Source organism: Neoarius graeffei, chromosome 4 (genome assembly GCF_027579695.1).
Source record: "Neoarius graeffei isolate fNeoGra1 chromosome 4, fNeoGra1.pri, whole genome shotgun sequence".
NCBI lineage: Eukaryota > Metazoa > Chordata > Actinopteri > Siluriformes > Ariidae > Neoarius > Neoarius graeffei.
In genome coordinates, this window is record NC_083572.1 from 47,756,561 (window position 1) to 47,781,160 (window position 24,600).

A 24,600-nucleotide genomic window follows, 5' to 3' on the forward strand; every position below is an offset into this window, starting at 1 on the left:
GGAGGAAACCCACGCGGACACGGGGAGAACATGCAAACTCCACACAGAAAGGTCCTCGCCGGCCACGGGGCTCGAACCCGGACCTTCTTGCTGTGAGGCGACAGCGCTAACCACTACACCACCGTGCCGCCCTCAAACAATATTGTAAGATTTTAATTTTATCCAATAGTGGATGGTACAATAATTACAAACACTAACAGAATCAGCACATTCCAGTTGTAGCTATAGTCATACAGTAACTATAATTACCCTATTAATAATAATTTCGATAAACGGTTAATGTTCAGTTCCCTCTTCATTTATTCTCTATTCAAAAGGCACAACTGAGTCACACAGGTTGATAAGTGTGTAACAGACAATAACAATTTTATCCGGAATAATTTTTCCTGTCTTAGTTGATTTATTTCCGTTTCACATGCATGCAGCTGTTATAAAGTTCATTGTGTTTGTGTAGAACTCTCTCTGACTGTAGGGTCATTCCTACACTCTGGCTCCATGATGATATTTTGCACAGGACTGGGTTCCTCTGATAACCGAAACAAAGCTTCAGCGCTCTCTGCTCTTTATCTTTTCTGTTCTTTCAGAATATCGCACATGTCACGCCTTGTTGGTTTTTCTTTTTTTCTTTCTTTCTTTTTCTTAACTGAGTTATGTCAGAGTTGTTTGAAACCAATCTGGGTTTTCCATGTTGAATAAGGAAGCGGCTTCACCTGAAAGAAAATGAAACACTTTCATGAAGAAGCTGACTCGAATGCGAGCAGAAAAAATAAAACGAGATTTTTAAGCAAACTCTTCCATACTCACTTCCGACTTTCTATTTTTTTAAAATACATTTTAAATACAATCGCAAATTTCTCTGGAGTTTTCAGGCTGAGCTCCTCTCTTCGTATTCTCTTTAACCACTCATTTCTTCATTGTTCTTGAAGCATTTGCTTCTCTTTGTTAACATTTTTTCTTGATAGTGGGGAGACGGTAATACCTATTTGAACAAACAAAAACAGTGCAAAAATGAACCATATTGAAGACAGATTAAGCCTTCCTTACACGAAAAAGGGTGTCTGTTTGACCCCCAGGTGTAAATATCTGTAAGGTTTTATTCCTTTGTAAGGATAAATAATTGTAAGTATTTATTCTTGACCAAGAAGGCAGTAATTTATTTTGTGACAGGGTTGTAGGGATTTATTCTGTTCAGTTGGGATGACCTGTCTCAGCTAGACATTGTTTGAAGGTTCCATTCTCTCTGGACATTGCTGTCATGTCATCAGAACATTCTGCTTATTTTGATGTGAAATGTATATTATTGATCAGATTATTGTGTCTGAACAGCGCCAAGGTCTGCAATGATGTCAGACACACCCACAGCTGCATATCCAACGTGTATTTGGGATTAAAAGTTAGATTTAAAGCCATGATTTAAGTTAGTTTTATAGCTACACGTGATTTAGGATTGTTAGATTTAACCAGTCTCTTCAGTGTTGAATTTGAAATTGAAATGATTGAATGTTAGATTTAATGTTAGATTTAAAGCTGCATTAAGTGGTTCATGTAAGTTTTATAGTTTTATAGATTTATATTAGCCTTATTGCTGCACAAGGTGTTAAGACTTTATGATTTTAATATTTTAGAACTTACATATACTATAACAGTGATTTTAAACAATTCCTGTGTAACCTGACCTTCGTCCAGTGGAGAAGACACTTCTTTGTTAGACTAAACATAGTCTTTGTTTAAAATTGTCATGATTGACCCAAGGTTTCACTCACATACACACGTATAAAATCCCTGTATAATCTCATCTCAGGGGGGACTTGCGAATAAAGATTGCGAACTAAGGATTGTGGGATTCCTTTCTTTTTTCTGCGACTCACCCCCAGACGTCTGGGTGACACGAGGGGACTGATCTCGAGATGGTGAGGGCCAGAGATGGAAAAAAAAATCCATGATGATGTGTGATGTGATGTGCAAGGGGTCAGTAGATAATGGATAGATGGAAGTGTTATTAGTTAGCCTTAACTAAGGTTTTCGTTAATAATCCCCATCAGTAACAAAATGTAGTCTAAGATTTGAGGCAGGAGTCTTTTTGTGAGTTTTACTTTCATATTTTTGAAGTAACTTTAAAAGTTTATGCATTTCTACTGAAATGTGAGTAAAGACTTTATGCTGGTGCTGCACTTCAACTTTTCCCAAAGTATATATTTAGATGATGTATTGCACTTTTAATTGAGCGAGGAATGTTGGCTGCTTTTGCCACCTTTACTGACTCCTGTACCTCTAGTATTTAAAGCAGTGCTATATTTGAACATCAACAAACTGCCTGTATTAGTTGCCAAAAATTGCTGGGACAGGAAAGAATATGCCAGTTGCGTTAGGCGGCATGGTGGTGTAAGTGGTTAGCATGGTTGCCTCACAGTAAGAAAGTTCTGAGTTCGAGCCCAGTGGCCGGCGGGGGCCTTTCTGTGTGGAGTTTGCATGTTCTCCCTGTGTCTGCATGGGTTTCCTCCGGGTGCTCCGGTTTCCCCCAAAGACCTGCGGTTAGGTTACTATGGGACGGCCTTGGGCTGAGGTGCCCTTGAGCGAGGGATCTAATTCCCAACTGTTCCCCGGGTGCTGTTAGCATGGCTGCCCACTGCTCTAGGTATGTGTGTGTGCTCATTGCTCACGTGTGTGTGCACGTGTGTGTTCACTGCTTCAGATGGGTTAAATGGAGAGAGGAATTTCATAAGTGTGTGATGAATAAAGTTGTGCTTTCTTTCTTTAGCAGTGTTTTACTGCTAATGTCTTGCATGGAATTAAAATTTGGCCAAAATATGGCTGCTTGTATTCACATACTTCCCAAGACTTGTGTGTACTAGGCCAAGTCAGGTATTTGCCTCCTGAGTGAGATACGGGTATAATGACAATTATGAAATACAGTGGGGAAAATAAGTATTGAACGCATCAACATTTTTCTCAGTAAATATATTTCTGATGGGGCTATTGACATGAAATTTTCACCAGATGTCGGTAACAACCCAAGTAATTCACACATACAAAGAAATCAAAACATGTATGTCCATAAATTAAGTGTAATAAAGTGGAATGACACAGGGAATAAGTATTGAACACATGCATAGAAACCCAAGAAACCAGCTGAAATCTGTCAGTATTTAGAAAGCAATCCTGTCCCGTATCAGTGCAAATTAATATCTGCTGGTTTAGTCCTAATTGATGGCCGATAAAAGGTTTCTCATTACCAAGGTGTCACACAAGAAGCATCTCATGATGGGTAAAAGCGTTCTCAAGACCTTAGCAACCTTACTGTTGCACAACATACTGATGGCATTGGTTACAGACGTATTTCTAAACTTCTGAATGTTCCACTGAGCACCGGTGGAGCCATTAATCAGAAGTGGAAAGAACATCATTTCATCCTAAACCGGCCATGACCAGGTGCTCCTCACAAAATTTCTGACAGAGGAGTCAAAAGAATAATCAGAAGAGTTGTCCAAGAGCCAAGGAGCACTTGCGGAGAGCTTCAGAAAGACCTGGAATTAGCAGGTACAGTTGTTTTCAAAGAACACAACAAGTAATGCACTCAACTGCCATGGCCTCTACACACGCTCACCGTGCAAGACTCCATTGCTGAAGAAAAAGCATGTTGAAGCTTGTTTAAAGTTTGCTGCACAACATTTGGACAAGCCTATGAAATACTGGGAGAATATAGTCTGGTCAGATGAGACCAAAATTGAACTCTTTGGATGTCCTAGCACACACCATGTTTGGAGGAGAAATGGCACTGCACATCACCCCAAAAACACCATACCAACAGTGACATTTGGATGTTGGAACATCATGATGTGGGGCTGTTTTTCAGCATATGGTACTGGCAGACTTCATATAATTGAAGGAAGGATGAAAGGAGAAATGTACAGAGACATTCTTGATAAGAATCTGCTGCCATCTACCAGGATGCTGAAGATGAAACGAGGGTGGACACTTCAGCAAGACAATGATCCCAAACACACAGCCAAGGAAACTCTCAATTGGTTTCAGAGAAAGAAAACATAGCTGCTAGAACGGCCCAGTCAATCACCTGACTTGAATCCAATTGAAAATCTATGGAAAGAACTGAAGATCAGAGTTCATAGAAGAGGACCCCAGAACCTTCAAGATTTGAAGACAGTTTGTGTGAAAGAATGGGCCAAACTCACACCTGAGCAATGCATGTGACTACAGGAGGCATCTTGAAGCAGTCATTACCAACAAAGGCTTTTTCTCTCGCCCCCCCCAAATCTGTCCTTCTGAGTTACATGTCAATCCTGGGATCGAGGTGCTGACCTTTTCTGCTCCTCGGACCTGCCTGTTCCATCCTGATGCCCTAGGTCTGGTTAGAGTCTCATCACATCGCTCCTGTGGAGGACAGCCCCATATGGACAGTTGAAAATCACACTTGGAAGACACTCTGGACACTTACAGTAATGTTTTTGTGGCTGAAGACTACAGTTGGCTTGCTAACTTTGGGACTGCGGTTGTCATGAACAGTTTTGCACTCAAGTTTCCATTAATAAAGAGTTTATAACATCAACGAAACTGGCTTCATGTTAAAACTGTTAATGTTATAGCAGAGGTGGACAGTAACGAAGTACATTTACTTGAGTACTGTACTTAAGTACACTTTAGTATCTGTACTTTTACTTGAATATTATATATTTTTGGAAACTTGTGATTTTAACTTCACTACATTTGAAAGGCAAATATTGTACTTTTTACTCCACTACATTTCTGTCAAGGTCCTCATTACTCGTTACTATGAAGCAGCTTTGAAAGTGGATTTTTTTCTTTTCTAAAACGTGATTGGTTATTTCGCAGGTGACGCTGAGACAGCCGATCAGTAATCACTAGGGTCACATCACATCCATAGACTGTATAAAATCAAGTTCAGTGATTTCTCAGCAGTGTTATTTAACACGATCAGTTGATGGCAGAATGGAAGGAGGCGGTTCTTCTGGGGAATGCATGCACTCATGGCTATAGCTAGAACCCATGTTTCAGTTTTCTGAAAGGATTAAAGATTTGTTTAGTTTTAAATGTTTGCTTTGTTTGCCGAAAACGAACAACATCACAGCCTACAAAAACTCGCTGTCCAACCTGCGGAAGCATATTGAGGGATATAAACATTTTATTCCAAGAGAAAGCTTGCACTGAAGTTGTCTGTGCTTTTAGAGCTAATGATAACATTGCAATAGCTATGCAGTCTGATTAGTCAAATGGCTTTCTATGGATTTGCCCATCAAGTTGCTGTAGCCTTGTCCATGGCTAACGCTAACACATAGCTAGTGAACTTGGACACTGTTAGTTAGCATGTAAAAATGAAGTTATGCTAACATGAATAATGTTAACTTATCCGAAGTCCTTTCAGAAACATGTTTTAGCATAATCTTGCCAAATAAACAGAATGTAGAAATCTTTCTTTTCTAGTAATGTTAGCTACCCAATATGATTTCGAGTTTGAAAAGAGTTTGTTAGTATGTCAGGTGGAGCGTCACCGACTAGCTAGCTTAACGTTAAACCACCATGATGGCACAGCATGCGTTCATTTTAAGAATTCACATTTCTGTCTTTGTTAACAGCATTAGGTTTTGTAAGTGTTGTGGCAATAATACAACGATGCATTGACAGAAAATGTACTTTTAATACTTAAGTAGTTTTAATAGCAAGTACTTCAGTACTTTAACTTAAGTAAAAATTTGACTGTACAACTTTTACTTGTATTGGAGTAACATTTGACCAGTGTGATCTGTACTTTGACTTAAGTAATGAAGTTGGGTACTTTGTCCACCTCTGTGTTATAGTCATGTTGTCTGTTGTTGTCCAGGTGAGGATGGGTTCCCTTTTGAGTCTGGTTCCTCTCGAGGTTTCTTCCTCGTGTCGTCTGAGGGAGTTTTTCCTTGCCACCATCGCCACGGGCTTGCTCATTGGGGATAGATTAGGGATAAAATTGGCTCATGTCTTGGGTCATTCAGATTCTGTAAAGCTGCTTTGGGACAATGTCTACTGTTAAAAGCGCTATACAAACAAACTTGACTTGACTTTTCTACTAAGTATTAAATAAATTTCAGTAAGCATGTTCAATACTTATTCCCTGTGTCATTCCACTTTATTACACTTAATTTATGGACATACAGTATATGTTTTGATTTCTTTGTATGTGTGAATTACTTGGGTTGTTATCGACATCTGGTGAAAATTTCATGTCAATAGCCCCATCAGAAATGTATTTACTGAGAAAAATGTTGACATGTTCAATACTTATTTTCCCTGCTGTATCCATGGTAACAATACCAAATTTGTTGAAGATATTGGTGCATTGTGTGTATAATATGATATATAAAGAGGGTGTAGAATTACAGCTACATCAGTATTGGCATCCTCTTGTCATGTGTTGTTCTCTTAACCAGGAGGATGCTGAGCGACTACTTGCCATGGCGAGGCAGCTCAGTGCAGCTGCACAACTTGACAAGTTTGATGAAGAAGTCATGAGGAAACTGTCTTTTTGTGCCAGGGGCAATTTGGCTCCCATCAATGCTTTCATTGGAGGACTGGCTGCCCAGGAGGTGATGAAGGTGAGAAAGATCAAGATGATCAAGTGCCCTTCAAGACTGATGGTATCTGAAAATGTTGCTTGTTGATTCAGATAAAATGTGACTATTGTCATTTTGTTTTCTGCAACATTGTTAAATTGCCGTTTTGAAAACTATTCATAATATGCTGATTATGAATGTTGTTCAGGCTTGCAGTGGTAAGTTCATGCCGCTCAAACAGTGGCTTTACTTTGATGCTCTGGAGTGCCTTCCTGAGCAGGAGGGCGGTGACAGAGGACTGACAGAAGAAGCCTGTGCACCAGTAAGCAATAGTTCACTTTCTAATTCACACTGCTGAGGTTTGATATACCTCAGTAACCTATTGTGATCAGCTCCCAATAGACATTATTACTGTTATGGAAAATTCACATACATTTCTTATGTGTATTTCATATTTGATTAAATGAATAATATGTGATTATATGTGAAAAACATATCAAAGTGCAGTTTAACATATGTCCTGAAACTATGTGCATTTAATCAAGTGAACACGTGACATCATCTGAGTAATACATGTATATCATAAATGCAACTACATGGCCTACATCCTACAACCCCAATTCCAAAAAAGTTGGTATGCTGTGTAAAACATAAATAAAAACAGAATTTGCATTTAATGGAAACCCTATATTTCATTGGAAATAGTATAAAACAACATATCAAATGTTGAAACTGAGAAATTTTATTGTGGTTTTTTTTAATATAAAAACATATACTCATTTTGAATGTGATGGCAGCAGCACATTTCAGAAAAGTTGGGACAGGGGCAACAAAAGACTGGACATGTTGTGTAATGCTAAAAAAGACTAATTAGGTTAATTGGCAACAGGTCAGTAACATGATTGGGTATAAAAAGAGCATCCCAGAGAGGCGGAGTCTCTCAGAAGTAAAGATCAAGAGGGGTTCACCGCTCTGTGAAAGACTGCATGGGCAAATAGTGCAACAATTTAAGAATAACATTCCTCAATGTAAAATTGCAAAGAACTTGGGGATCACATCATCTATGATACATAATATCATTGAAAAATTCAGATAATCTAGAGAAATCTCTGTACGCAAGGGACAAGACCGAAAGCCAACATTGGATGCCTGTGATCTTCAGGTCCTCAGGTGACCCTGCATTAAAAGCAGACACGTGTCTGTAGTGGAAATCACTGCATGGGCTTAGGAACACTTCAGAAAACCATCGCCTGGGAACACAGTTTGTCATTGCATCCACAAATGCAAGTATAAACAATATCCAAAAACACTGCTGCCTTCTCTGGGAAAACTGTCCTGTGGTCTGGTGAATCAAAATGTAAAATTATTTTTAGAAATCATGGACACCACGTCCTCCAGGCTAAAGAGGAGAGGGACCATCTGGCTTATCAGTGCACAGTTCAAAAGCCAGCATCTGTGACGGTATGAAGGTGCATTTGTGCACATGGTATGCATAGCTTGTACATCTGGGAAGGCATCATTAATGCTGAATTATATGTTGAAGCAACATGCTGCCATTCAGACGACATCTTTTTCAGGGTAGACATTGCTTATTTCGGCAAGAAAAATGCCAAACCATATTCTGCACATTTTACAACTACATTGCTCCGTAGTAAAAGAGTTTGGGTGCTAAACTGGCCTGCCTGCAGTCCAGACCTGTCTCCCAATGAAAATATTTGGCGCATTATGAAGCACAACATACGACAAAGGAGACCCCAAACTGTTGAGCAACTGAAACTGTATATCAGGCAAGAATGGGATAACATTTCTCTTTCAAAACTACAGCAATTGGTCTCCTCAGTTCCCAAATGTTTACAGAGTGTTGTTAAAAGAAGAGGTGATGCAACACAGTAGTAAACATGCCCTTGTCCCAACTTTTTGTGAAACATGTTACTGGCACTAAATTCAAAATGAGCATATATTTTTTCCATGAACAATAAAATCCCTCAGTTTCAACATTTGATATGATGTTTTTGTATTATTTTCAATTAAATATAGGGTTTCCATTAAAACAAATCATCTGGTTCTGTTTTTATTTGCATTTTACACAACTTCCCAACTTCTTTGGAGTTGAGGTTGTACATCCAAATCATGTAAAAACAAAAATCACATGTGAACATAAATGAATCATGTGAAGAAAAAAGCCCACACATACTTCATGCAAAAAGTCCACAAGCCAAAATGTGTTGAAATAGGTGAAGTGTCTAAAAATAGCATGAGTGAATCTGTATTAGTGTAAGGGTTGCGACAAAATGTGACCTGAAATAAAGGTTTGATTTGTTTTGTTTTTAAATCAAGTGTATGGTAAGACTAATGGTATTTAATACAACCCCAATTCCAAAAAAGTTGGGACGCTGTGTGAAATGTAAATAAAAACAGAATGCAATGGTTTGCAAATCTCATAAACCCATATATTTTTCACAATGGCACACAGACAACATATCAAATGTTTAAACTGAGAAAATTTACCATTTTAAGAAAAAAAAAAGGGTAATTTTGAATTTGATGGCAACAACACATCCCAAAAAAGTTGGGACAGGTCCATGTTTACCACTGTGAGGCATCCCCTCTTCTTTTAACAACAGTCTGTAAATGTCTGGGAACTGAGGAGACCAATTGCTGGAGTTTTGGGAGAGAAATGTTGTCCCATTCTTGTCTGATATAGGATTCTAGCTGCTCAACAGTCCTGGGTCTTCTTTGTCATATTTTTCATTTCATGAAGAGCCAAATGTTTTCAATTGGTGAAAAGTCTGAACTGCAGGTAGGCCAGTTTAGCACCCCTACTCTTCTACTATGAAGCCATGCTGTTGTAATAGATGCAATATGAAGCCATGCTGTTTAGCATTGTCTTGCTGAAAGAAGGAAGGCCTTCCCGGAAAAAGACGTCATCTGGATGGGAGCATATGTTGCTCTAAAACCTGTATATACACCTTTCAGCATTGATGGTGCCTTTCCAGATGTGAAAACTGCCCATGCCATAAGCTCTAATGCACCCCCATACCATCAGAGATGCAGGCTTTCGAACTGAGTGCTGATAATAAAGCAGATGGTCCCTTTTTAGTCTGGTGGATGTGGCGTCCATGGTTTCCAAAAAGAATTTCAAATTTCGATTCGTCTGACCACAGAACAGTTTTTCATTTTGCCTCAGTCCATTTTAAATTAGCTTTGGCCCAGAGAAGATGGCGGCGTTTCTGGATCATGTTCACATATGGCTTCTTTTTTGCATGATAGAGTTTGAACCTGCGTTTGTGGATGGCACGACGAACTGTGTTCACAGACAATGATTTCTGGAAGTGTTTCTGAGCCCATGCAGTCATTTCCATTACAGAATCCTGCCTGCTTTTAATGCACTACCACCTGAGGGCCTGAAGATCACGGGCATCCAATATTGATTTCTGACCTTGTTCATTGCGCACAGAGATTTCTCCAGATTCTCGGAATTTTTTAATTATATTATGTACTGTAGATGATGAGATATTCAGAGTTTTCACAATTTTACTTTGAGGAACATTATTCTGAAATTGTTCCACAATTTGTAGGTGCAGTTTTTCACAGATTGGTGAACCTCTGCCCATCTTTACTTCAGAGAGACTCAGCCTCTCTGGGATGCTCTTTTTATACCCAATCATGTGACTGACCTTTTTCCAATTCACTTAATTGGCCTTTTTTAACATTCCACAACATGTCCAGTCTTTTGTTGCCTCTGTCCCAACGTTTTTTAGACATGTTGCTGCCATCAAATTCAAGATGAGCTAATATTTTTCTTGAAATGGTAGAATGTCTCAGTTTAAACATTTGATATGTTGTCTATGTCTTATTGTGAAAAAAAATACGGGTTTATTGGATTTGCAAATCATTGCATTCTGTTTTTATTTACATTTTACACAGCGTCCTAACCTTTTTGGGATTGGGGTTGTATGATTATCGTTGTTATTTCCTTCACAGAGAAATAGTCGCTATGATGGTCAGATTGCTGTGTTCGGCTCTGATTTCCAAGAGAAACTGAAGAGACAGAGATACTTTCTGGTGAGTGTTGTTCCTCCTTTTCACCAAAAGAGAACACCACTAACCATCAGTTTTCAACTTGCTTACAGTACAGTTCATAAAGATTATATGGAAAAAACAACTGTAAAGGAAATGGTTCTCAGGAAGCTGATCCTGGACTAACGGTTCACAGCAGGAAACAACACAAGCTACAGTAACGTAGTCAAGTGTAGTGTGATTCATCTGGGTTTTCCTGTTGAACACTCAGAATATACTCCAGTTATGACACTCAGACCTTGCTCAGAATTGAAATGATGATATGATTACATTAAGTACACAAGTAATACATATTGAACAATAAAATTTATCACATTGTCGGAATTAAAAGTATAAAGTTACTGAAAATTGCACTTGGTACAAATAAATTTATACATTTTTATATGAGATTATAAACTAAAAAGGTTGAAGTGTCATGTTATGTGATTTTTACTTAGTTTGGAGTTATCGTGTTCTTCTCACACATTATCTTTGTATTTGAACTTAATATTTAACACACCACAAATCTATCAATAAGACTAGTTTACAAAAGCCCTGTACCACAAGTTGTGAAAAAGAATTATTTCAATAATTCTTAATTTAATCAATTTCCAATATATTTATCTACTTCAAATTTACACACAATTTATTTATACTTACAAATATGAACAAAAAGTATGTATTTACTGTATAAGCATAAACAAAATATGTTTAAAAAATCTTGAATTTTAAACGGTAAAAGGTATTCAGACACCACAAATTAATAACATTAGTACATTATTACAAAACTGTTGTTGATCATTACAGTTGACCATTACAACATCGAGACATCTATGGTAAGAAGTAATTTTTGGCCCATTGTTCTTGGCAAATCATCTTCAATTCCCAAGCTTACAAAAGTCCTGCCTTACACACCTGAGGAATCATAATTTTAAATTTTTACTGGGATTTAAACCAGGAGATTTATTCAATTCTTGAGTTATTTTGGCTGTTTATTTGAAGTCATTTTCATGTTGAAATCTCCATCTTCTCCCCAGATTCAGTTTGTTGGAGGATGAGATTAAATTCTGCTGTAATACTCTATGTCCCGGTATATTGTTCCAATCATGTTGCCTTCAGTGATGTGTAATGCCTCAATACTGTTTGCAGAAAAGCAGTATCACGATGCTCCCACCTCCATACTTCAATAGATATGGTTTTATTGGGATCATATCTGAAACTTTCTTTCTCCAAACATGACAAGTTGTATTTATTGCCAAAGATTTACATATTCATATTATCTGATCAGAGGATATTGTTCCAAAATCAAATCAAATCAAATCAAGTTTATTTGTACAGCGCTTTTAACAATAAACATTGTCGCAAAGCAGCTTTACAGAATTTGAACGACTTAAAACATGAGCTAATTTTATCCCTAATCTATCCCCAATGAGCAAGCCTGTGGCGACGGTGGCAAGGAAAAACTCCCTCAGACGACATGAGGAAGAAACCTCGAGAGGAACCAGACTCAAAAGGGAACCCATCCTCATTTGGGCAACAACAGACAGCCTGACTATAATATTAACAGTTTTAACAGGTATAACCCTCAACTGTCCTCATGGGGCCGTCCTTCACAGGAGTGGGGCAATAAAACTCCGACCAGACACAGGGCACCAGGATGGATCAAGCAGGTCTGCTCTGGCTGGATGCTTGATTGGGTGATGGGAGCACACTCCTCAGCAATGATGAGATGCAGATGGGACCCTTAGGCCTGGCCAAGACAATTCAGTTACATTTCACCGGGTCTGGGACATGCGACAGAATGTCTGACGGCCGATTCCCTGCAGGCTACCATAGCCAGTCGAGGTCCCCACCGTCTCCACCAAAAGATTTCCTGTTGACTCCATGTAACTCAGAGGGACAGATTTGGAGTGGGGGGGAGAGAAAGAAAACACAGGTGGTTAGGTATGCCCAATGTCACCTGAATAAGTAGGAACAGTATACATATTGCACCGAGTACAAGCAGGGACTCCGGCAACTAACTATGACAGCATAACTAAAAGGAGAGAGCCAGAAGGTAACACAGGCATGAGGGGCCCCGGGACATAAAGCAGCAGCCACTACACCGTCAACAAACTCGAGTGAGCAAGTGAGTGGGGACTGACAGCATCCATACATCCCAGTTTACCAAAACACTCTATGTCTGAGGACCCTCCAGATCTACTCCTTTACCTCATAAACACCATTAACAAAAGGCTTGACTAAACAGATATGTTTTCAGCCTAGACTTAAATGCTGAGACTGTGTCTGATTCCCGAACATTACTTGGAAGGCTGTTCCATAACAGTGGGGCTTTGTAAGAAAAGGCTCTGCCCCCTGATGTAGCCTTCACTATACGAGGTACCAGCAGATAGCCTGCCCCTTTTGATCTAAGTAGGCGTGGCGGGTCATAGAGGAGCAGAAGTTCACTCAGGTACTGTGGTGCGAGACCATTTAGTGCTTTAAAGGTCAATAGTAGTATTTTATAATCAATACGAAATTTGATTGGGAGCCAATGCAGTGTGGATAAGACAGGCGTGATGTGGTCATATTTTCTAGTTCTAGTAAGGACTCTTGCTGCGGCATTTTGAACTAACTGGAGCTTGTTTATGCACTTATTGGAACATCCAGACAGTAAGGCATTACAATAATCCAACCTGGAGGTAACGAAAGCATGGACTAGTTTTTCTGCATCATGCAATGACATTAAATTTCTTATCTTTGCAATATTTCTGAGATGAAAGAAAGCTATCCGGGTGATGTTATCAATGTGAGTTTCGAATGAAAGACTGGGGTCAATAATCACTCCGAGGTCTTTTACTGCTGCACGTGAAGAAACAGAAAGGCCATCCAGAGTTACTGTGTAATCAGAAAACTTACTTCTAGCTGTATGTGGTCCTAGCACAAGTACTTCAGTCTTGTCAGAGTTAAGCAGAAGGAAATTTATAAGCATCCAGTGTCTAATGTCCTTAACACATTCCTCAATTTTATTAAGCTGGTGTCTCTCATCAGGTTTTGCAGAGACATACAACTGTGTGTCATCAGCATAACAGTGGAAACTAATACAATGTTTATGAATAATATCGCCCAGAGGTAACATATATAGAGAAAAAAGCAGTGGACCCAAGACAGAACCTTGTGGAACACCAAACTTTACCTCGGTACGTCTAGAAATATCACCATTTATATCAACATACTGATAACGATCAGTTAGATAAGACCTGAGCCAGGAGAGGGCCATTCCCTTAACTCCCACAACATTTTCTAGTCTATCCAGAAGAATGGAATGATCAATGGTATCAAATGCTGCACTAAGGTCAAGCAACACAAGTAGCGAGACACAGCCCTGATCAGACGCCAACAGTAGGTCGTTTACTACTTTAACCAGTGCTGTCTCTGTGCTATGATGAGGTCTAAATCCTGACTGATACATTTCATGGATGTTATTCCTATGTAAATATGAGCATAACTGCTGTGCCACAGCTTTTTCAAGGATCTTGGAGATAAAGGGGAGGTTTGATATTGGCCGATAATTGGACAGCTGACAGGGATCAAGGTCAGGTTTTTTAATCAGGGGTTTGATAACTGCTAGTTTAAAGGATTTGGGTACATAGCCAATCATAAGAGAAGAATTTATTATTTTTAGAAGCGGTTCAATTACTCCAGGCATTATCTGTTTGAATAGATGTGTCGGTAAGGGATCTAGTACGCAAGTTGAGGCTTTTGATGTAGAGATTAATGAAAGTAATTCAGTTTCTTTTAGGGGAGTAAAACATTCTAACTGATGATCTGATACAGTTATATTGTTAACTACAAGGTCACTTTCATTGTCTAACCTTAAATTAGTAGTTTGAATTTTTTGTCGGATATTCTCAATTTTGTCATTAAAAAAATTAATGAAGTCGTTGCTACTACATACTGCAAGTGTGCATGTGTTGATAGTGGACTTATTCCTGGTTAATTTTGCTACAGTATTAAATAGGAATCTAGGATTATTTTTGTTATCTTCTATTAGGGAGGAGAGATATGTTGATCTCGCAGCACTAAGAGCTTTTCTATACTTCAGGAAGCTCTCCTTCCACGCCAATTTGAACACTACCAATTTTGTTTGACGCCATTTACGTTCCAATTTTCGAGTGGTCTGTTTTAATGTGCGAGTGTCATCATTATACCAGGGTGCTAATTTTTTGTCTCTGACCATTTTCCTTTTTAGAGGAGCTACATTATCTAAAGTATGGCGGAATGTTGACTCTAAGCATTCAGTTGCCTGATCGAGTTCTGCAGGGGCTGACAGTGACCCAATCAAAGTTGACAGCTCTGGGAGATCATTTATAAAGCTCTGTGCAGTAGTTGACGTGAAAGTACGTTTAATACAGTAGCGTGGTGAGGTGCATATATTATTACTCAGACATATTTTGAATGAGATGAGACAATGATCTGAGATAACTTCAGACTGTGGAAGTATGACTATATTGTCTACGTTTAATCTGAATGTTAGTATTAGATCAAGGGTGTGACCACCATTATGGGTCGGTCCTATGACATTCTGCTTAATCCCGACTGAATCTAAGATGGACACAAACGCTGTTTTTAAAGGGTCTTCTGGGTTATCAAAGTGAATATTAAAATCTCCGACAACTAAAGCTTTGTCTAAGGAAATAACCAAATCTGAGATAAAATCTGCAAATTCAGAAAGAAACTCAGAATATGGCCCCGGGGGCCTGTAAATAATAAGCAATGGAATTAACTGGGTAGACTTATTTTTCGAGGCTACATACATTATATGAGTATGAAGAACTTCAAATGTATTAAATTTATAACCAGGTTTGTGTGTTACACCTAGATAATCATTATAAATAACCGCGACACCTCCTCCTCTGCCAGTTAGACGAGGCTGGTGTATATAACTGTATCCAGGAGGACTCGCTTCATTTAATGCTATATATTCATTTGGCTTAATCCATGTTTCTGTTAAACACAGTACATTAAACTCCTGATCAGTAATGAGTTCATTAACCATTAGCGCTTTAGATGTAAGAGATCTAATATTTAATAGCCCCACCTTTAGATCAAAGGTGCTGGCAGCAGCTGTACAGTCAGTCTGATCTAATTTTATATTGATTAGGTTACTGAAACAAACTCTCTGAAAATGTCTACCTTTTTGTTGAGCTCGGGGAACAGACACAGTCTCGATGTAGTGAGTTTTGATTTGTCTTAATGTTTTTAGATGTGCGTCCCTGAGGACTTTTGCATTTGGTCTAGGAACAGACATGATCGTGGTGCAGTTCATTGCTTATTGCTCTCTGTATACTGCCCTCAGGGAGGCGCTACAGGTGCATCAGGACAAAGACAAATCAATTAAAAAACAGCTTCTTTCCAAAAGCCATAACCGCCCTGAACTCGGATATGCTCTGACTTTATAGTCTATTTATTTTACTATTTTACTATTTTACTAATTTATAATGTGCAGTACTTTATAAGATGACTCTCTATGCAATACTTTTATAATGCGCGATACCACACTCCATAATGTGATACACAACATATTCACCTCAGGACTGTGCACCTTACACACAACACATACACCTCAAGTCTGTGCACCTTACCTTACCTTGCAATACTTCATAATGTGTAATATTTTATCTTATAATGTGACTCTCTCGTGCAATAATTTATAATGTGACTGTCTCTGTGCAATACTTTATATGTGCAATACCTCACTCCATAATGTGTAACACAACACATACACCTCAGACTGTGCACCTTACCCCCCCCCTTATTTTTTCCTCCTCCCCTTCCTCTCTCTCTCTCTCTCTCTCTACACGCTGTTTGCACTGTTATTGGAGATGCTTTAATCTCATTGTACATGTGTATAGTGACAATAAAGGCATTCTGTTCTATTCTATACAGTAGCTGTTGTTCCTGTTACTTTCAGGTTGTCCTGCAACTCTTTTTAATTGGCTGCTGGCTTCTCTTGCCTTCCTTATCATTAGTCTGAGAGCATGTTGTGAAATCTTGCATGGCACACGTGTCCAGGGAACATTAGTTGTAGTTCCATGAACCACTGACATGGACGTTTAATGGCTTTGCTATGGCTCTGTTGTTTAATCATGCTGTCCCTGACTTTTAGGAAGTGTAAAATCTTCCCAACCAATGAAAACATCTTTTAAAATGATACCAGGTCCAATTTGTATGAATTTTATTTTTTTTTCAGAATTTATGGCATTGCATGGCATTATTTAATTACTTCATACCTTTTTTTATTTCAAGATTTTATGTAGTTATTATGGCTTATTCTCATTATAACATCTTAATAAGACTTGTTTTCACTCAAAATATTCAAATTTCCATTATATTTAAATAATTAGGAATACACTGAAGATTATGTTTAGACTGCATTGTATTTTTGTGTACACTAGAACAGTGTTTCACCGCGAAGCACCATCTGGTGGGCTGCGAATTGTTTTTCGAGTTTGAAATCAAATACTAAATAGTTCAGGATGTCGTCTTGTCCCAAATCCGGTAGCTGGTTTGCCGAACCCTTTTCAAGTGGAATAAATACATTTGTGGGTAAATTAAGAAGAACAAGCCTTTATTTTTGTCACATTCCTCCTCCACATTTAATGTGCGTGTGCAAACACACAGAGCGCGCGCGCGCGCGCACACACACACACACACACACACACACACACACACACACACACACACAGTGGTGCTTAAAAGTTTGTGAACCCTTTAGAATTTTCTATATTTCTGCATAAATATGACCTAAAACATCATCAGATTTTCACACAAGTCCTAAAAGTAGATAAAGAGAACCCAGTTAAACAAATGAGACAAAAATATTATACTTGGCCATTTATTTATTGAGGAAAATGATTCAATATTACATATCTGTGAGTGGCAAAAGTATGTGAACCTTTGCTTTCAGTATCTGGTGTGACCCCCTTGTGCAGCAATAACTGCAACTAAATGTTTCCGGTAACTGTTGATCAGTCCTGCACACCGGCTTGGAGGAATTTTAGCCCATTCCTCCGTACAGAACAGCTTCAACTCTAGGATGTTGGTGGGTTTCCTCACATGAACTGCTCGCTTCAGGTCCTTCCACAACATTTCGATTGGATTAAGGTCAGGATTTTGACTTGGCCATTCCAAAACATTAACTTTATTCTTCTTTAACCATTCTTTGGTAGAATGACTTGTGTGCTTAGGGTCGTTGTCTTGCTGCATGACCCACCTTCTCTTGAGATTCAGTTCATGGACAGGTGTCCTGACATTTTCCTTTAGAATTCACTGGTATAATTCAGAATTCATTGTTCCATCAATGATAGCAAGCCCAGATGCAGCAAAACGGGCCCAAACCATAATACTACCACCACCATGTTTCACAGATGGGATAAGGTTCTTATGCTGGAATGCAGTGTTTTCCTTTCTCCAAACATAATGCTTCTAATTTAAACCAAAAAGTTCTATTTTGGTCTCGTCCATCCTCAAAACATTTTTTCAATAGCCTTCTGGCTTGTCCATGTGATCTTTAGCAAACTGCAGATGAACAGCAATGTTCTTTTTGGAGAGCAGTGGCTATCTCCTTGCAACCCTGCCATGCACACCATTGTTGTTCGGTGTTCTCCTGATGGTGGACTCATGAACATTAACATTAGCCAATGTGAGAGAGGCCTTCAGTTGCCTGGGGTCCTTTGTGATCTTGCCAACTATTACACGCCTTGCTCTTGGAGTGATCTTTGTTGGTCTACCACTCCTGGGGAGGGTAACAATGGTCTTGAATTTCCTCCATTTGTACACAATCTGTCTGACTGTGGATTGGTGGAGTCCAAACTCTTTAGAGATGGTTTTGTAACCTTTTCCAGCCTGATGAGCATCAACAACGCTTTTTCTGAGGTCCTCAGAAATCTCCTTTGTTCGTGCCATGATACACTTCCACAAAAATGTGTTGTGAAGATCAGACTTTGATAGATCCCTGTTCTGTAAATAAAACAGGGTAATATTGGATCATTTTTCATCAATAAATAAATGACCAAGTATAACATTTTTGTCTCATTTGTTTAACTGGGTTCTCTTTATCTACTTTTAGGACTTATGTGAAAATCTGATGATGTTTTAGGTCATATTTATGCAGAAATGTATATCATTCTGAAGGGTTCACAAACTTTCAAGCACTACTGTATATGCAGAGAAAGAGAGAGAGAGAGCACATATGTGCAATGGGCAGAATAAATAAATACATTTGTGGGTAAATTCTATGGATCTTTGATGCCTGCTGGAACAGAAGAGCAGGGAGGATTGGGAATTGAGCGGCTGTGGTTTGTTTACACCTGATACTAAATCTTGTAGCTTCCTAGTACCCATCGCAAAGATGTATACAAAAAAGCCCAGAAATTCCTCCTTACCCGGGCAAAAACAATACAGGATTTATCTTGTATTTTCCAACGCACAATGAATGAAGGAATAACTTTATTTAAACATGATAAGTTGATCAGCAGAGCTGGTGGGGTCGTACATGACCAGATACAAATAATAACAAATACAAAATACTAAAAATATACACAATCTTTAAAAAAAAAACTTAAAATCTGTTGATTATCTTCACATTAAGTTTATTCATATAATATTATCAAAGAAACATATTGTCTTTGTATTTAGTTCTGGCTACAATAGGATCAAAATTTATTTGACTCGTCAAATTTAGCTCATAAATTTTTTCTTTCATTGGAAAAATCCTTCTTTGTTAGCGTGTAAGGATCTAATCCCGTTGAGTGGTTTCTGTATCCACTTCTTTTGAGTGTACTTCTTGGTTTTAATAACCTGCTTGTTTACTGAACACAAGCATGGCAATAAGTTCTTGTGTTAATGGACCAGACTCCACTTTTGGATCATTAATCCCTTTTGACTGAGAATGACCTGCATGCAGGGTTTGGCTTCTGGCTCATCCATACAGTTTTAAATACAATACCTACAATTGAAATATTTTGTTTTTATTGCATTTATTTAATTCCTGGGCTCCCATCTCTAACAGGGAGTGATGTTGCATCCCATTAATACACTTTACAATAGATGATTAGATTCTAATAGAATAGATGAGCCAAAATAATTGGGAATCTTTTTAATGGGCCTTGACTCGTTACAAGTATGAATAGGTGGGCCTTAAAATAGAAAAGGTTGAGAACCCCTGCACTAGAAAAATATAGCATGGCTTCTTTTGCATCCCTTAAAAAAGGGAAAGTGTTTTAATTATGCTCCTTGTGTCATTTGGCTAAACAATGTCCATGTAATAGTTATTTGAACCAAAACATTTGTGTAAAATCAGGTGGGTGCTGGTGCCATTGGCTGTGAGCTTCTGAAAAACTTTGCCCTGATTGGCCTTGGTGCTGGAGAGGGCGGGCACATCACAGTGACCGACATGGATTCAATTGAGAGGTCCAATCTGAATCGTCAGTTCCTGTTTAGGTCAGAGGATATTGGGGTAAGAAATAAAGAAAATGATTTTATTGTGTGCTATACAAGAATTGTATAAAGAGGAATATAGCCATAACATACATTTGATGAATGGATAGTGTGGCTGTGTATTATTTAAAATATTATTTATTAATCGTATATTGGGAATTGCATAATTCAGTGATACAAAGCCTTGATAAAACACAAGATCCTATTGATTTAGCTTAAGATAAAGGGTTTCATCGACTGGCTTAGAAACACAGACGCTCAGAATAAAGACACATTAACTACACATTTAGAGCAGTTGCACTGGGAAACAATACTCTGAATCATCATTTTTCTCTCTTTTCCTCTCCCTCGCATACAGAAGCAGAAATCAGAGGTGGCAGCTGAAGCTGTGCATAAAATAAATCCCAGCATTAATATCACATCTCACCAGAACCGTGTGTGCCAGGAGAGCGAGGGCATCTACACATACCAGTTCTACAGCAGCCTGGATGGAGTGGCAGCAGCTCTGGATAATATGGAAGCCAGTGAGTAATTCCAGCACTGCTACTGTTACAGTGAAACACAGCTAAACACACTAGATCTGAGCGTAGTGTGAGGGAGTCAGTTGGTCTTGCAATTATGAATAACAATGACAGGATGTGATCTCTACAATAGGCTCAGCACATACTTAAAGGAGATGCATAGAACCTTTATTTTTAAATACATTTCTGAGTGGATAGTATCTCCATCCTTGACTCTTGTATGCTGCATAAATGGGAATTAAAAATATATATATTTTTGAAAGTTAAAATCGACCGCAAAGTTGCCATTCGAGCTGCCCCACTGAGTGCGTGACGTCACAGCGGTAACCGGTTTTAAGGCCGTGGTCTTTGACAGCTATAGACCAAAGTCATATAAATAAACATTTATGGTGAAAGTAAGAAATACCGTTACCGACTTACTCAACTAAGACTGATTTGACTTCATTGATTGTGGGTTGACTCTCATTAAAACAGGATAGGTGTTCTAACATATGCAACATACATGTACATGCATGCATTTTCACTGATAAAACATAAAAGGCTCATTAAATAATCAGATGAACTGAGACAATCACATTCTGAAGCAAATTAAATAATCTTACAAGTTACATGTATTAATCTAAATGCAGGTAAACAACAAGTTTTTGTTGTCTTATATCCAAATAAGAGTCGGAGCTTACCCGTCTGTGTTCTCGCTTCTTGAAGGCCGATTGTTTTGAAGCAATCTGACTTTCAGTTGTTCGTTCAGTTCTCTGTTCATTCGCTTCTTCCACGTAAGGGCGAGATGGCAGCAATATCCAGTGAAGAAATCAGACGGCTGCTCCACTCATTCTCCATTTTCTCCATACTGTGTATTCCGCCATTACTGCTCGGCTCAGGCAATTACTAAAACCCGGGACAGAACATCACCAGTTGTTAGGGTTTTTTTCCATCTCTGGCCCTCACCATCTCGAGATCAGTCCCCTCGTGTCACCCAGACGTCTGGGGGTGAGTCGCAGAAAAAAGAAAGGAACTCCACAATCTTTAGTTCGCAATCTTTATTCGCAAGTCCCCCCTGAGACGAGAGTATACAGGGGTTTTATACGTGTGTATGTGAGTGAAACCTTGGGTCAATCATGACAATTTTAAACAAAGACTATGTTTAGTCTAACAAAGAAGTGTCTTCTCCACTGGACGAAGGTCAGGTTACACAGGAATAGTTTAAAATCACTGTTATAGTATATGTAAGTTCTAAAATATTAAAATAATAAAGTCTTAACACCTTGTGCAGCAATAAGGCTAATATAAATCTATAAAACTATAAAACTTACATGAACCACTTAATGCAGCTTTAAATCTAACATTCAATCTAACATTCAATCATTTCAATTTCAAATTCAACACTGAAGAGACTGGTTAAATCTAACAATCCTAAATCACGTGGAGCTATAAAACTAACTTAAATCATGGCTTTAAATCTAACTTTTAATCCCAAATACACGTTGGATATGCAGCTGTGGGTGTGTGTGGGTCGTAGGATGTCAGACTATGGTGTGATGGTATGATGACATAGGTCAGTAAACCTTGGACTGAGCAAAACACATCTTAATTCCATCAATATGTATGTGTGTGAGTGAAAATATATCCTGTATACATTTCATATTGTTCTAACAGATATCAACATTTACGCACAACCTTAGGTCAGAGATAGCACAATTCTGATAGAATGTTCCAAAAGATATCAATATTATGTCTCGAGCAATGTGTCTAGCTTAGACAGAAGGTCACACAGTAACTTGGTCAAGTTACACAGGAGACGGAAGAATTCAATGCCTTCTAGCTGAAATAGTAAAATAGAACAGAACAGAACAATATTAAGAATAAATCCTTACAATTTTGTCACAAAATAAATTACTGCCTTCTTGGTCAAGAATAAATACTTACAATTATTTATCCTTACAAAGGAATAAAACCTTACACCAGTTTTAGCAACAACCGCGGGGAGGTCACTGCCTGAGCGATATGTCCCATCCCGTTCCTCTTTCAGTACGGGCTTATAGCCAACACTCCTCAACAGATCAGAGGTCTTGTACGGCTCTTCAGTAAAATGTGCAGAGCAGAGGAGAAACCACTTCGTAGGCGCCCAATGTGCCCGTGAACTTCTCGCAAAATGCGTCCAAATCTTTGTAGTTTGAACATTCTTAGGCCATGAATGCAACGTAAATCCACCTTCTGTAATGTTGCTGGCACATCTACGTGGCATGGCGATAAATTAGCTCAAAATGGAGGATCGGAGTCGCAGTCAGCTCTGTGTTTTAGTATAGCGGAAATGGCGATGAGACCGATAGCCTTCCTGCTGTGACGTCACGGACGTCAAGGTCATTCACTGAGACTGCTACCTACTGTATATAAATCACTTCAATCATAAAAATTACTGTATTAGATTTATTGTTAACACTTAAAACTATTCCTGTGCCATTCTTGAGGTCTCAAGGCATTTATAAACGAAAGTGAGGCCATGGTTCTGCGTATCTGCTTTAAGAACACATACTAGATCATATTATAGGAGTCTTTGCCAATTTCTGCCTTACTCACAATGACGGAATGCGAGCTATATGACCAACTGTGTGTCAATGACATTATTTATATACAATAGCAGTTAAAAGTCTGGACACCCCTACTCATTCATTGGTGTTTCTGTATTTTGACTATTTTCTCCACTGTAGAATGATACTGAAGACATCAAAACTATGAAATAACATCTGGAACATAGATGGAATTATGTGGTAAACAAAAAAAGTGTCAAAAAAACCAAAATATGTTTCATATTTTAGATTCTTCAAAGTAGCCAGCGTTTACATTGATGACACTTTGCACACATCATCTTAACCGGCTTCATGAGGTAGTCACCTGGAATGCTTTTCAATTAACAGGTGCCTCGTCAAAAGTTAATTAGTGCAATTTCTTACCTTCTTATTGCATTTGAGATCAAACAGTAAATAATAAACATACAGTAAATAGCCCTATTCAACAACTGTAGTAATCCATATTATGTCAAGAAGCGCTCAACTAAGTAAAGAGAAACGACATCCATCATTACTTTAAGACATGAAGTGTCTTTTAATGAATTTAAAAAGAAATTTAATTTGAAGTTGTGCCCAAACTTTTGACTGGTACTGTATATTTATGAAAGTTACTAATCTTGAATAACGTGGCGGCGGCAGCTGTCCATCGCTAGCGATGATGACTGCTTCATTAGGATGCGCAGAAATGCAGATGGGCTGCAAGGCCCATACCAGCGTGACAGAGTTGCCCACAGTGGCAGCACAAATGGCCCGGCCGAGCCACCACGGAATGTCTGGCCTTGTGAGCTCTCAGATACTATTCTCCTCTCCTAATGAAGCGCCTTGCACAGTAAGGTAAGACAAACGATGTCGTGCCCCCATCATGTTGTCTCTCTGGACCTTCAGATCTGATGCCAAGTGTTGCACAAAAATGCCACAGACCTGATGGGTATGGAAGTTGCCCCGCAGTGACAACTGACTTGCCAAGTGATGCCATCCATTGGCCATTTGAGTGGCTCTTCCGCATGCCATCTGGTGGTGTGCCATTGACCCTGTTGGGTTCATCTGCCACATTGCACCAAAAAGCACCCTGCTGCCAGCGCCTTATTGGTGATGTACTATTTAACCCATAGCTGGAACCCAGGCAGGCGCTACCATTCTGGGTCAGGGCGGACCTGGTAGCCATGGAGATTAAGGGGTAACTCCACTTTCCCCAATACTCAAGTCCTCCTGGACCTGAAACCAGTGTTGAAGTTGAGTCACTAAACCTCAAGTCTGAGTCCAGTCTAGAGTCCCCAGTGTTCAAGTCTGAGTCAAGTCCGAGTCATTAAAAAAATTTTGAGTCGAGTCACTATTGATCCGAGTTGAGTCCAAGAACAAGACTTCAACCACACCATTTGATGGTGGCTGTTTTAGCGCCATTAATATTAGTTTGTT

General features: G+C 38.8%; 1 protein-coding gene across 1 annotated transcript in view; it reads left to right on the plus strand.

The window, feature by feature from the left end:
• uba7 (ubiquitin-like modifier activating enzyme 7) overlaps positions 1-24,600 on the plus strand; it is a 178,885-nt gene that overhangs the window by 34,555 nt on the left and 119,730 nt on the right. The window contains exons 9-13 of the mRNA XM_060919290.1: positions 6,438-6,602; positions 6,769-6,882; positions 10,545-10,625; positions 19,963-20,118; positions 20,458-20,623. Coding sequence (XP_060775273.1) covers positions 6,438-6,602; positions 6,769-6,882; positions 10,545-10,625; positions 19,963-20,118; positions 20,458-20,623 — 682 coding nt within the window. The remainder of the gene's footprint in view (positions 1-6,437; positions 6,603-6,768; positions 6,883-10,544; positions 10,626-19,962; positions 20,119-20,457; positions 20,624-24,600) is intronic.